This window comes from Anolis carolinensis, chromosome 2, assembly GCF_035594765.1.
Source record: "Anolis carolinensis isolate JA03-04 chromosome 2, rAnoCar3.1.pri, whole genome shotgun sequence".
NCBI classification, from domain to species: Eukaryota; Metazoa; Chordata; class Lepidosauria; order Squamata; family Dactyloidae; genus Anolis; species Anolis carolinensis.
Genome location: NC_085842.1, coordinates 264451602 through 264465448, shown reverse-complemented (window position 1 = coordinate 264465448; position 13847 = coordinate 264451602). Strand labels below are relative to the sequence as shown.

Below are 13847 nucleotides of genomic sequence, written 5' to 3'. Positions count from 1 at the left end.
TTGTGTTTCTTCAAGGAGGTGGCATGTGGGGGAACTCTTCAAAGTATTTTGTCCTTTATTGCAGCAGGAGATATATCCTCTTCCTCCAAGGCTGATACTGTAAAGTTTGTCTTGGCCAATTTTGGCTTGAATAGATGAACACCTTCCAAAGGAAGTGTGTTAGAGCTCAGCCCTGAAAGTTGCTTGTACAAATGCTCAGGTTTTATAAAGTGAAAACTATTCATCACAACTTGATGAGGCTGCATTGGCTGTATCAGAGTAAACATGCAAAGGATTGTACTTCACTTCTGGACGTTTAGGTAGTGCATGGGGTCATACAAAGGAAATAATATTTTGCCTTAATGCCTTTCAGATTGTGTTGTTATGAAAACAAAATCTTTTTTTTTCTTCAGGATATCAGAAAAATGGGTTTTCTGAAAAATTCTATTTAATCTTATTGGAATATACTCAAAACTGTACAGTATTACATATGTGGAAATTACATTTGAAATCCATACCGGTCTCAGTAGGTAGGTTCTTTTGTATTTCTCTAATATTCCACACAACACATACCATTTAGACTTGTTAGATACACAAATAATAGAATCATAGAGTTGGAAGAAACCCCAAGGGCCGTCCAATTCAACCCCCTGCCATATAGAATACTATAATGAAAGCAGTCCCAACAAATGTTCACCTAGCCTCTGTTTTAAAAAACCCAGAGAAGGAGAGTCCCATCAGATTCCAAGATAACATATTCCACTGTCAAACAGCTCTGACTGTCAGGAGGTCTTCCTAATGATTAGAAAGTCTGGAACAGGGCCAGCTGCCCTATTCCCATTAAGCATTCTGACACAATAGGTTGAACAGGTTGGAAAGAATACCCACGTATACCCTAGGGATAACGTAGTACATCCACCTTATTTTTTTCTGTATTTCTCCCAATGGGAAAAAACACCCTTCCAGTAATTTGCCTATTAATGTAACATATGACTTGGACAATGAACAAAAGGAAGGTTATTGTCTCCATGGTCTGTTTGTGTGCCGTTAAAGGAAATAATAGCTATAATGAGAGGCTTAAGAGGACAGAATAGAACATTTTCTTTTCCAATGTAGTTTCAGTAATATAAATAAACATTGTTAATTTTCTGCTTCCTGTGACCATTATATATGAATATGATGAGCCTTTATTTCAAGAAAGACTTGGTATTCTAAATGGGCTGGAATTCTAAATTACAAATGTTTACAAATGAAACAATTTTACAAATAAAATTCAATTTTAGGTAAAGCTTCACTCACCTCTTCTGTTATTTGTTTTAGAAGAAAAAATTGAGCCTAAAGAACCTGAAGCTGTTTTGCAGGAAGAGCTTTATTCTTCTTCTCCAGATCAAGAGAAAACCCAGTGTTCCCTGACAAAGAAATACCAAGCCTGCAAAGAGAACCTTCAAAGTACCAGCCAACTCGCTCTTTCTTCAGAAATTGTCTATAGTAAACGGCTGAATTTACCAGAAGGAGTGGAAATAATAAGCATTAAACCATCTGCAGGTTTGTAAGCTACAAAAAGGAAAGAGAATTAACCTTTAGTTTACTTGAATTTGCTGATCTGATGGTTTGTCTTCCATGTTTTCATGGCTATGATCATACATGAAAGATAAAGTATTACAGTAGCCTCTGCTTATTGATTACAGACAGCATGCTGGGGCAACTGGCTTCACAATGAGTGCTTGCTCCTCACTTTGGCTTATTTCTCTTCTAATAAAAAGAGAGAAAATCAGGAGTTGTTGAGACAAAAACAAACCATTTGATAAATTCCCCTTCGTTTAGCTGCGCTCTGTTGTAAGCAGAAGCAATTAGGTAGCATTCTGCTTTTAGTTGATAAGGCAATTTTGACTGCTGGTTGTTGTATTGTTTGACTATGGCCATTACATTTTAATGATAACTTTAGATGGAATGGTTGACAAAGGAATAATAGATATAAAGACAGCATTACAATTAGGGCTTCTGCCATAGCATATATTACAACAAACACCAACATTTGGGGTTTTAATGGAAGTAGGTTCACATCTGACTTTGTGTGTGAAATGTATCTTTTACACTTTTTTGTTCTTAATTTTAGGTCACTTGAGTTCTTCTTCTATTTATCCCGTCTGCCGAGCTCCTTATCTTCTTGCAACTTTATGTTCAGATGGTAAGGTTAGATTTTGGAGATGCACAGTGGCACCAGAATCTGACGTGGCTTCTGAATTGGAATGTCCTACAAATAGTGATATATACGTATGGGAAGAATGGCCATTACTCATTGAAGATGGACTTCTTAGTAGTAGTGCTCTTAATATTCCCGGCCTACCTCTTGAAATCAGCTGTGCCCATACAAACCGTCTAGCTGTGGCATACAAGCGAACACCACCTAAAAACAGTCGGTGTTCTCAAGACTTTTTGGTGAATGTTGCTATTTTTGAGTGTGAATCTACAGGAGGCGCTTCTTGGATCTTAGAACAGACACTTCATTTAGATGAGCTGAACCCAACAATGGACTGCTTGGATATTGACTGTAGTTTCTCATCAAATAGAAATGAGAATTTAACATCTAGAACGAAGTACTTGGTTCATTTGGACTGGATGTCTAGGGAAGATGGTTCACATATCCTAACAGTAGGTATAGGATCAAAGCTGCATATGTTTGGTCAGCTGGCTGGAAAGATACAAGAACAAAGTGGTAAGGAGATGTTTGTACTGCCAGTCTGGGAGAATGCCAAAACTTCGTGTGCATCTAGATTTATTTTATTACGTTGCGTGGATTTAGTTTCATCAGTGGAAAGTTCACCCCCTTTGCCTGTTTCTTTATCTTGGGTTCGGGATGGCATCCTTGTAGTGGGGATGGATTGTGAAATGCATGTTTATTCTCAGTGGCAGCCCCTTTCCAAGCAAGAATCAGTTGCTGGGGACTCATACAGTGGGAGCACGCCTTCCATCATAAGCTTAATAAAACAAGGTCAGTCTCCTGGTGTTCACCCACCAAAACGAGCATTAACCAGATCCATGACAAGCCTTGCTCAAAAACTTAGTGGGAAACGAACAGCATATGATCTTTCACTGGAGATGGAAGATTCGGGTCTCTTTGAAGCAGCTCATTCATTATGTCCTACTTTACCTCAGTACCATCCCCTACAACTTCTGGAACTCATGGATCTAGGAAAAGTTCGTAGAGCAAAAGCCATCCTATCTCACTTAGTTAAATGCATTGCTGGAGAAGTTATTGTTGTAAATGATCCCGACCATGAAAAACGGTGCCGATCTCTCTCAATCTGTGCTAGTGGGAGCAGTACAAGGGACCCTATGACATTCAGCAGAGGTGTGATTACAGACTATACAGAAATAGACTCTGTTCCACCACTACCTTTATATGCATTGCTTGCTGCAGATGAAGAATGCCCCTATGCTTGTACAGAGAAGCCTAATAACCAACGAAATCTTAAGAAACATGACTTGCCAGCTGAAAATTATGAGGATCTCTTCCAGAATTCCAGTCTACACACAGATGATTTAACTATGTTTGAAGAAGAGGAAGAAGATAAAAAGCCAGCAGTTATTGATCTTTCTCAGTACAGTCCAACTTATTTTGGCCCAGAGCATGCCCAAGTTCTTTCTCGTCACTTGCTTCACTCTAGCTTACCAGGTCTCACCAGGATCGAGCAGATGTCACTGATGGCACTGGCAGATACAATTGCCATTACTAGTACTGATATAGGAGAAAGCAGAGACAGAAGCAAGGGTAAGTAAGTAGGCTAAATTTTATAATTCTCTTACTGGTGCAAGAAGTTTCCAAGCAGGTTAATGCCTCACACCTCTTCAATAATCGATAATCCGAATTAGGTTCTTTTATAGGATTAGTCATAAAGATCTCACATTTTGAAGGGACATAAAAATGAACAAAATTATCTAGAAGAAATTTATATATTTGTGAAAAGTATATAAAAACAGTTTTTAATGGGTTTTAAAAATCATATTTGACAAATCATTTTGTAGGGCATACAGAATCCTTCTCAAACTCCAACTTGATATACCCAGTACCATGGTAGGCTTATGAGCAGAACACTTTGATTGGTTAAAGGACACCCATACTGCCTTCACATTTTTTGGCATTCTAATAGTCCTAGGTCTGCCAGGTGATTTTCTTTTCCATGTGGATCCAGTTTCTCCAAGATTAGAAATCCATACCAAAATCATTTTCCAATCTGGTACAAATGCATTTCAACCGAGCACAAAGTATGTATGGAACATTCTCTGTGTCGCTTTCACAGAACAGTTGTTCTCCTAATACAATTGAACATCAAAGTCCCAATGTTCACAAGTTGAACTCATGATCATACTGAAAATAGCAGAGCTAACCTACTAAATTAGACCTATCCCTCCTTTCTAAACTCACTACAGCCCACACAGTGCCCCCTTGAAATATGGAAGATCATTATGCCCCACCCTGTATCATATAGTGTCATATTAAACTTCTCCAAGTTCTGTAGTGTCTTTTCCAGTACACTTTAGCTGCCACTGAAACTTTTTGTTAAGCTGTCCTCAGATATCTTCAACCCTGTGAAGCAAACAATTTCATCTTATTGCTTTAATTCTTGGCACTTGGAAGTGGTACAAAGAACCAAAGGTCGTCCTGTTGATCAGGTTTTTCACTACACTGCAGTAGTAATGGGGACATTTTCAGATTTTTTTCCATCAAGAGTATTCTTGAGTGGAGTATTCAACATGAACATGTACTGAAAAATAACACCATGACATTCTATGAGGTGTTAATTCTGTTTGCTGCCTTTGAACTTATTTGAATAATATTAAATTCCAGCATTTTCTGGTTTCTTGGAAAGTTTTAGTGCATACATTTGACTTAATTTTCTTCCATTGTGAAGTTATCAATCTCTTTATGCCAGATATAACACTGGATTTCAAATTAAATCACATAAAACAAGGTGATAGAAGGACTGGAAAATAAAATTGCAAAATTTTATTTGGAGAATTAACTAATGCAGAATTGAATTTTATTTATAGGAGGAGAAACACTTGATGAATGTGGTTTAAAATTTCTTTTGGCTGTCCGTCTTCATACTTTTATGACAACTTCACTACCACCAGCTCACAGAGCACAACTACTTCACCAAGGTAATGTTTTCCTTTGTTCTGTACTATTTAAATGCAATATGGGATAACTGTCTTAGGAACATTTTTTTTCTCATATAGAAATCATTACTTTGTGAGCTATGGGGATTGGGAAAGGCTGATATTGTGCAGCTCAAGAATAGATGTTATTTTCCTATGAGCAGCCACATACCACAAATACACACATACGTATTTTGTAATGTATAGATTTAGTATAGTGCTCATTTACAAGAAGTTAATTACAGATGTAAATTATAATAACTAATATGATGTGTAATGGAAGGCAAAATGGAAGGAAAAAGGAAGAGGGGCCGACCAAGGGCAAGATGGATGGATGGTATCCTTGAAGTGACTGGCTTGACCTTGAAGGAGCTGGGGGTAGCGACAGCCGACAGGAAGCTCTGGCTTGGGCTGGTCCATGAGGTCACAAAGAGTCGGAAGCGACTGAACAAATAAACAACAACAACAACATGATGTGTTGGATGTTTGTGTGCTTGTATAGAAATTGAGATGACATCTCTTTCAGGTATTTTCATTTAATGGGAGAATTTCTAGATCCATAGGCTTAAAACCTTAACACTGCATGTGAAAATATAGTTTTCTAGAATACCACATTAGATGAGACACACTTTCATTTTTAGAAACTGAAGAAGGCAGAAGCCAAGGCATTTTGCTAATCTGTTCAGTTTTCTTTGTTAATCACTCTAATACGTTAAAATAGGAATGCACAAGTACTTATGTTAGTCTGATGTACAGCACACAATTCTAAAAATATTCTTTTTTAATAATTTAGGCTTGTCTTCAAGTCACTTTGCCTGGGCATTTCATTCTGTAGCTGAAGAAGAACTTCTAAATGTTCTCCCTGCCATGCAAAAGCATGATCCGACATGGTCAGAACTCAGAGCTATGGGTGTAGGATGGTGGGTTCGAAATACCCATAATTTGCGCAGATGCATTGAGAAGGTAAATACAGTTTCTATAGAACTGGCTTATGTAATACTACAGCCTACATTCACCATGCTATAGTTCCATTAGGCAATTCTTAGGCAGAAAAAATGTTCTGGTGTAAATAACTAAAATAATAAACAAAAAGTTGTAAACAGAAAAATGACAGAAACAATATATGTGAATCAGTGTGGTAATATAGAAAAGGGGGCTTACTCATTCTCTGAATGACTGCATGAGCAATCGATTCACATTTGAGTTCCATTCACTTTTTTTCTCCTGGTTCGCTGTTAATACTCTAAGGTCCAGGAGGTGCCATGTGACAATTGGGTTAGGAGAGTCAATGAACAAGGAGAGTCTGAGTAACTGAGATGTCCTGTCTTCCAGGATGAGAGCTAATTAATTACCTATGATATATATCAGTGATGGAGCCCCCAATGGCGCAGTGTGTTAAATGCGCTGATCTGCTGAACTTGCAGACTGAAAGGTCGCAGGTTCGAATCCGGGGAGCGAAGTGAGGTCCCACTGTTAGCTCCAGCTTCTGCCAACCTAGTAGTTTGAAAACATGCAAATGTGAGTAAATCAATAGATTTACTGGCTGGAAGGTAAAGGCGCTTCATGTGGTCATGCTGGCCACATGACCTTGGAGATGCCTACGGACAACGCCGGCTCTTCGGATAGAAATGGAGATAAGCACCAACCCCCAGAGTCGGACACGACTGGACTTAACATCAGGGGAAACCTTTCCCTTTCCCTTTATATCAGTTAATGAGAAGGAAAGGTGATAAAAAGCCACTTTCCAGCAGGCAGGACAACAGCTTGCCATTTGTGCTGTTCATAAACTATTGTACTTTTCAGTATGTTTTCTTTCAAACAGAGGAACAGTGGGAAACCCAAAAAAATCTTGAATCTTGAAATACATAAAAAGCTGTCCTGCTTTTCTGTCAAAGAATGTTTGATCTCCTAGGTCAGGGGTCCCCAAACTAAGGCCCGCGGGCCACATGCGGCCCGCTGAAGCCATTTATCCGGCCCCCCGGGGGTTACTCGTTCTGGATGGGGGACGGGCAGCCAAGAGGAGGAAGGCTGCTGCTGCTGCTTCTGGAGGCTGTTGGCAGCGAGCGGGCGGGCAGGTGGGGGAGGGACTTCAGGAGCCCCCACGTGTTCTTCTCTTTTTCCTTTCCTTCCTTCCTCTTTTCCAAAGTAGCAGGCATGGCAAGGACGTTAGGAGCCTGCGTGTCGTCCTTCTCCTCTTCCTCTCTTCCCTCTCTTCCAAAGTGGTGGCGGCGGTAGCATGGCTGCAGGCTGGGCGGCATACTTTCCTCTCCTTCCTGCTTTTCTTCCAAAGCAGTGCTTTCACCATGGCTTTGAATGAGGAAGAAGATGACACACTGTCTCTTTTACCAATTTGGAAGAGAAGGCAGGAGAGGAAAAACAGGAGACCGGTGATCGGGCTCCTAAATTCTCTCCCCCGCCCATGCTTTGGTAGAAGAGGAAGGAAGGCGAGGAAAAGGGCGAGCTGGGTCCTAAAGTCCCTCCCTCCGCACTGCTTCTGTAATAAAGACATTGTTTTTGAAGGCTTTCATGCCTGGAATCACTGGGTTGCTGTGAGTTTTCCGGGCTGTATGGCTGTGCTCCAGAAGCATTCTCTCCTGACATTTCACCCACATCTGTGCCAGGCATCCTCAGAGGCTGTGAGGTCTGTTGGAAACTAGGCAAGTGAAAGCCTCTGGTGCCTGGGATTCCTTGGCAGACCTTTGGGGATTGATTGGGGAAGGGACTTTTTGGACTGCCATTCCCAGAATCCCCCAACCAGCTGTGCACCTTTTTGAGCAATTCTAATCTGCAGCATTGAGGAATAAGATCTGCATGCATGGACTTATGGCACCCCTATATATTTCATAGGGTTCCTTAGGCTAGGAATCCCTTGTGTACCACGCAAACATTTCTCTTCTGAGTTGTGGAAGGCTTTCATGGCCAGAATCACTGGGTTGCTGTGAGTTTTCCAGGCTGCATGGACATGTTCCAGAAGCATTCTCTCCTGACGTTCGCCCACATCTATTCCAGGCATCTTCAAAGGCTGTGAGGACTGTTGGAAACTAGGCAAGGGAGGTTTATATATCTGTGAAAGGTCCAGGGTGGGAGAAATAACTCTTCTCTGTTAGAGGCCAGTGAGAATGTTGCAATTAATCACCTTGATTAATATTGAAAAGCCTTGCAGCTTCAAGGCCTGGCTGCTTCCTGCCTGAGGGAACAAATATGGAACCAGACATTGAGCATCTTATTAGCCAAAAGCAGTGTCATAAGATATGTGCAGTGTGCATAGGAATTTGTTTATGTTTTTTTTAAAAAAAAACTATAGTCCGGCCCTCCAACGGTCTGAGGGACAGTGAACTGGCCCTCGGTTTAAAAAGTTTGGGGACCCCTGTCCTAGGTGATTGGTCATTCTTCATTTTAATCACCTTGGATCACCCTAGTTGATTTTTTTTTTACTAATAATATAATGATAAACTTTTATTTATATACTGCCCTATCTCCTCAGGAGGACTCAGGACGGTTTCCAACATAAAGCAAACATTCAATTTAAAAAGCTAATTTAGCATGAGTTCTAAACCAACTCTTGAGCTTTACCCCTGTATGGTTTCAAGTAGAGAATTACAAACGTGAAAAAGCTCAATAAGGTTCACAATTTATATTTAACTCTTAGGCCTAGTGCCATTATATTGCTGTGATTTACTGTAAGTTGTTTTTTTTTTTTGCAGAAATATTGGAGAAGTGATGGCGGGGGTTGTTGAAGTTGAACTTGGCCAGTAAATGTAATGAAAGATTGCAAAAAATATAAAATGAAGGGTATCATGATTCTAGGATATTTAGATAGTTTGCTTATTTACCTAGTACTAAAACAGACCTAATAAGAAGTGTTTCACTTTGCTTTATTCTGCTAATTTTTATGTCAGAGTTAAATTGAAACAATAGTTTGGTAACAATAAATTATCAGAGTTTCAGTACAAACAGATATGGAATTCTTTCAGGTGAGTGAGTGGGCTAGCAGAAGAGCCCTATCCCAGATATAGAATCTAAGTGGGATCCTAGTGGGTGAAAGCTCCCTATTTCACATCCAGTATGATCGAATAGGTCACAGTTTGCTACAAATGTCTTAAGGTTTATTTTCAATACTGTAAGATATTAAAATGCATATATTATATATTGATTATAATTAGTGAAGTTAAACAAATAGGTTTATTTCAAATGATTTCTTAATATTATTCTCAGTTATCTGTATGAAACTGTATTAAGTTTGTAGTGGTTAAGTACACTATTATCTTTACAGGTCGCTAAAGCTGCCTTTCAAAGAAACAATGACCCACTTGATGCTGCCATTTTTTATATTGCAATGAAAAAGAAGGCTGTAATTTGGGGATTGTACAGGTAATAATTGTGTAAAAGTATTCAATTCTCTACATGCCAGTTAACCTACTTTGCTGCTTTGTTTTATTTCATTTGTTTTCTTGAAGTCAGTACAGGCAGTCCCCAAGTTACGAACAAGATAGATTCTGTAGGTATGTTCTTAAGTTGAATTTGTTTGTAAGTGAGAACAGGTACATTTCTAAGTGCAATTCAAGCCAAATAAATATATGTATTAGCTCTGGATAGCATAGAGAAGGGTTTGCAGCCCTGTAGTGTTTGTTTTGCTGTCTGTGCCCCTATTCAGAAGATTTCACCTCACTTTCTATCCATGTGATAATTGGATTTTGAAAAATTTGGCTTCTTGTGGATACAAGGATTGGCGATAAAACTTTTATCCTTTTCACCTTGCTTTTAGTTGGGCCAGATTTAATGCACTCAAATCAGCCATACTAATGGATAATACAAAGGCACTGAACCTGAACACAGAGCATGCCCTTGCGGAGAGGGTAAAGTCAAAACTGTAATACGTGTACTTTTTATGTGTAAAATTTACAAGGATGATAGACTAATGTTAATATCCCCTGTACTCACCAAATGGCCAGGAAGAATTCTAAATTGGTATTGCAGTTATTTACAGTCTGATCTTGAAAGAAGGGTAACGAAGCAGGTGGCCAAATTTCTCTTTCAGTAGCAAAAAGCCACAAGTGCTTCATGAATAACCTGTAAGTGTTGAGAATGTAACCAAGAGTACTTAGGAAACTTATTACTAATCTGTAATTAGTTCTTCTTTAGATTATAAAGATCGTCATCTAACCAATAGATAATGGAGATACTTATTATTAACTATAAGCCAAATACGATGTCATAAATTATTCAAATGCTGTATTCCATCATTGTACTCTCAATTGACTTTAGCTAATGGTTTGTTGACCAAAATAAAGGCTGCTGAATGACTGATAAAGCTTGAGTTGAGACACTTTTTCCCCAAGAGTGAATTTCCCTTCCTAGGGGTATATTTCTCTCACTTCCTGTAGTCTCACCCCATCTTTAACTATGAGTCATTTGTAAGTCAGATGTTTGTAAGTCAGGGACTTCTGTAGTTGAGAGACTCAGGGTCACATCAGCAGATCACTGACATAATGAGTATGAAACGCTTAATATTTACAGATCGATAAAAGACACCAAAATGACACAGTTCTTTGGACAAAATTTCACAGAAGATAGGTGGCGTAAAGCTGCACTGAAGAATGCTTTTTCTCTATTGGGCAAACAACGGTTTGAACATTCTGCAGCATTTTTTTTGTTGGCTGGTCATCTAAAGGATGCAGTTGAGGTAACTTGGATTATAATTGTTGTAAACTAGTGTAAATGTGTACTTAACCGCTACTATAGTTTTGCTCCTTTCATTTTATAGGTTCTGTTTTATTTCCTGCCCGAGCATATTACATGTGTGAAATCAATATGAAGGCAACTTTAATAGTACAGAAATGATTTAAATATTGGAGCAGTTGCATGCTTCCCCAGATATGTGACAGTTTAGAAAATTAAAATCCTTTATCTTCCAGCATTTAATCTGTCCTAACTGCAAATGCAAATCTGATCGATAAGCATTAGTATGGATTGTAACCTCCTAATGGTTTAATTAGCATTCTTTAAACATAAATGGTTATGTTTGCATTTTTTGAAAAAAATCCTTTTGCAATTTATTTGGCTTATTACAATTACCATACACTTTACTAGTGCATGCAGAAAATATTCATGGAGTCAAAAGAAAGGATGGTGGTATACTTTGCTGCAGTTCTAGATCTGCAATGATGCCATATGTATGAACTTATTTTCTTTCTCTTTTACCTAACAATATCTAGACCAGTGCTACACAAAGTCATGATTCCTGGATGAGTTTAGTTCCCTGAGTCATTGGCTGCAAGTCCCTGATAAGTTTCTAGGAAAGATAGAGTTGTCTCTGATAGTCACTTAAGTGCTGGTTCCTGGGAAATTGAGGGGGGGAGAGTGGGAAAAAATGGTAAGCTGCTTTGAGTCCCAATTGTGGGGAAAAAGCAAGATACTTAACATTATTACAGTTTGGACTGCTGCTGCTGCTGTTGTTGTTGTTATTCTTATTACTCCAAACTGTAATAATAAGTAACACGTACTTCCTTCCTTGAGACTTTTGTTTTTCCATGAATTTTTTCTAGCCCTCTTTCCACAAAAACTAAAGATGATGTGTGCTCTAATCTTGGCTGTAGATAATGCTAGCTGAAGTCACTGTTGAACATATTTTGCACATTTCTGTTATGTATAAGAGCACTTACTGTTAAATAAAATGTGGATTAATTTTTAAGCTGAGAAATGTGGTATGTTTCATGTGACAATGAAGAGGTGCATAAATAGACTACATCAGGCATGGACAAACTTCGGCCCTCCAGGTGTTTTTGGACTTCAACTCCCATAATTCCTAACAGCGGGTAAGCTGGCTGGGAGTTGAAGTCCAAAACACCTGGAGGGCTGAAGTTTGCCCATGCCTTTAATGACAATTCAATAAGTCATTAAAGTAGGAACATTGGGAATCAATATTTGTAGATATAAGACAAAATCATTCATTTGCATTGAATTTTCAAACATGAAATTAGATGAAATATCTTTGACTGTAAACATAAGATACAACAGTGTCTTGTTAAAAGATGCACAACTAGCTCCACATTGTTTTTATTTAATAGGTTGAACGTTACATTGGATAATATTTTGAGACATTACTATTCAAAATAACAGCCGGCTGACAATTTAGACAACTGTTGAAACACTGAGATTCTCTTTTAAGACTTTGGGAACAAAAGCCAATGGAAACTCATTTTGACTGAATTGACCATAGCCCTGTCTTTGTTTCATGTAGGTCTGCTTAGAGAAACTTCATGATATTCAGCTAGCTCTTGTAATAGCAAGACTTTATGAGCCAGAGTTTGAAATATCTGGAACTTACAAATCAATTCTACAGAAGAAAATTCTATGGAATAAATCTCATTCAACTGAAAGTCCATCGAATGCTCATGGCGATCCTTTCCTTCGAAGTATGGCTTACTGGATTTTGGAGAATTATAGCCATGCTCTTGACACTCTTATAAGCCAACCTGTTTTAGATGAGGAAGGTAAGCTGAGATATTCTACTTAGGTTTTTTCAGTATGAATATGTGATGGGCCGCTTATTTGGGGGGAAATCCTCTATCATCACTCAGAATACCAGGAATCATAAATTGCAATAGAACATTGAGAGACTCTCTGTGCCTTTTCAGGGTAGTTGTATTTATCCTGTCTATATCCCAAGGAGAGTACAATTTCAGATTATCCTCTCTTTTCTGTCTGGTTTTCTGAGAAGGAGAAGAAGACTGCATGCATGTCCTCTTGGTGAGATTTCCACATGCAGTGGATTGACCAATATGTGAACAAAATATTGGACTGGTTAGGCTTTCGGTTTGATTTTCTGTGGCTTGAATTTACTTGAGTTCATTTCTGGTTGTGTGAGAGAGTGTGATAGAAATAAAAGCTTTATTTTGTGCCAACAATAGTCTTCTCTAAGGTTACATTAGAAAGATATCTTAGGATCCCATGCTCACTTCATCACCCCCATTAAAGTAAAATTCTGTATTATATTTTATATTCCATATTATTTGAAAACAAACACTATTTCAGAAGAGCTTATTCTGGAACCTAGAAGGATGTAGTTAATGACAAAATATGTATTTATTACAGTTGTTAACTGACAGAGAAAGGCAACAAAAAATTGGTAAAAGGTCAGAAAGCTCTACAAGGAATGGCTTAGAGAGCTGAGTATTTTTAGCTTGGAGAAAAGAAGGCTGAGAGGAGACATGTTCGCCGTTTTTAAATATTTGAACAGATGTCATATTGAGAAGGAAAAACTTGTTTTCTGCTGCTGTAGAGACTAGGATGCGGAACAATGGATTCAAGTTACAAAAAAAGAGAGAGAGATTCTACCTGATGGTGACAGCTGTTCGACAGTAGAACATGTTACATGAAAGTATGGTGGAATCTCTTCCTCTGTAGGTTTTTTAACAGAAGCTAGGTGGCCATCTGTCAGGAGTGCTTTGATTGTGTGTTACTGCATGGAACACATCTTCAGGATATGTGTATATGAAATATAAATGAATTTCATGTTTACAGTTGGGTCTCATCTCCAAGATATTTCATTATCTATGTAAATGCTAATACAGGTTTTCCAAAATCCCAAGTATTTCAAATAAAGGATACTCAACTTTGACAGTTTGGAAGAAGCTGTCAAATGGTTTCTAGAAAGTTCAAACAGCTTTTGTTTACATGGTGCTAATTTATATGCTTATTTGGATTTA

The 13847-nt window shown here is 38.4% G+C and overlaps 1 protein-coding gene across 2 annotated transcripts in view; it reads left to right on the top strand.

Annotated features, from left to right (window-relative positions):
• dmxl1 (Dmx like 1) overlaps positions 1-13847 on the top strand; it is a 98195-nt gene that overhangs the window by 45087 nt on the left and 39261 nt on the right. For both annotated transcript variants that reach the window (XM_003223034.4, XM_008114044.3), the window contains exons 16-23: positions 393-509; positions 1300-1524; positions 2096-3751; positions 5032-5142; positions 5933-6102; positions 9413-9510; positions 10657-10822; positions 12380-12632. In XM_003223034.4, coding sequence (XP_003223082.2) covers positions 393-509; positions 1300-1524; positions 2096-3751; positions 5032-5142; positions 5933-6102; positions 9413-9510; positions 10657-10822; positions 12380-12632 — 2796 coding nt within the window. The remainder of the gene's footprint in view (positions 1-392; positions 510-1299; positions 1525-2095; positions 3752-5031; positions 5143-5932; positions 6103-9412; positions 9511-10656; positions 10823-12379; positions 12633-13847) is intronic.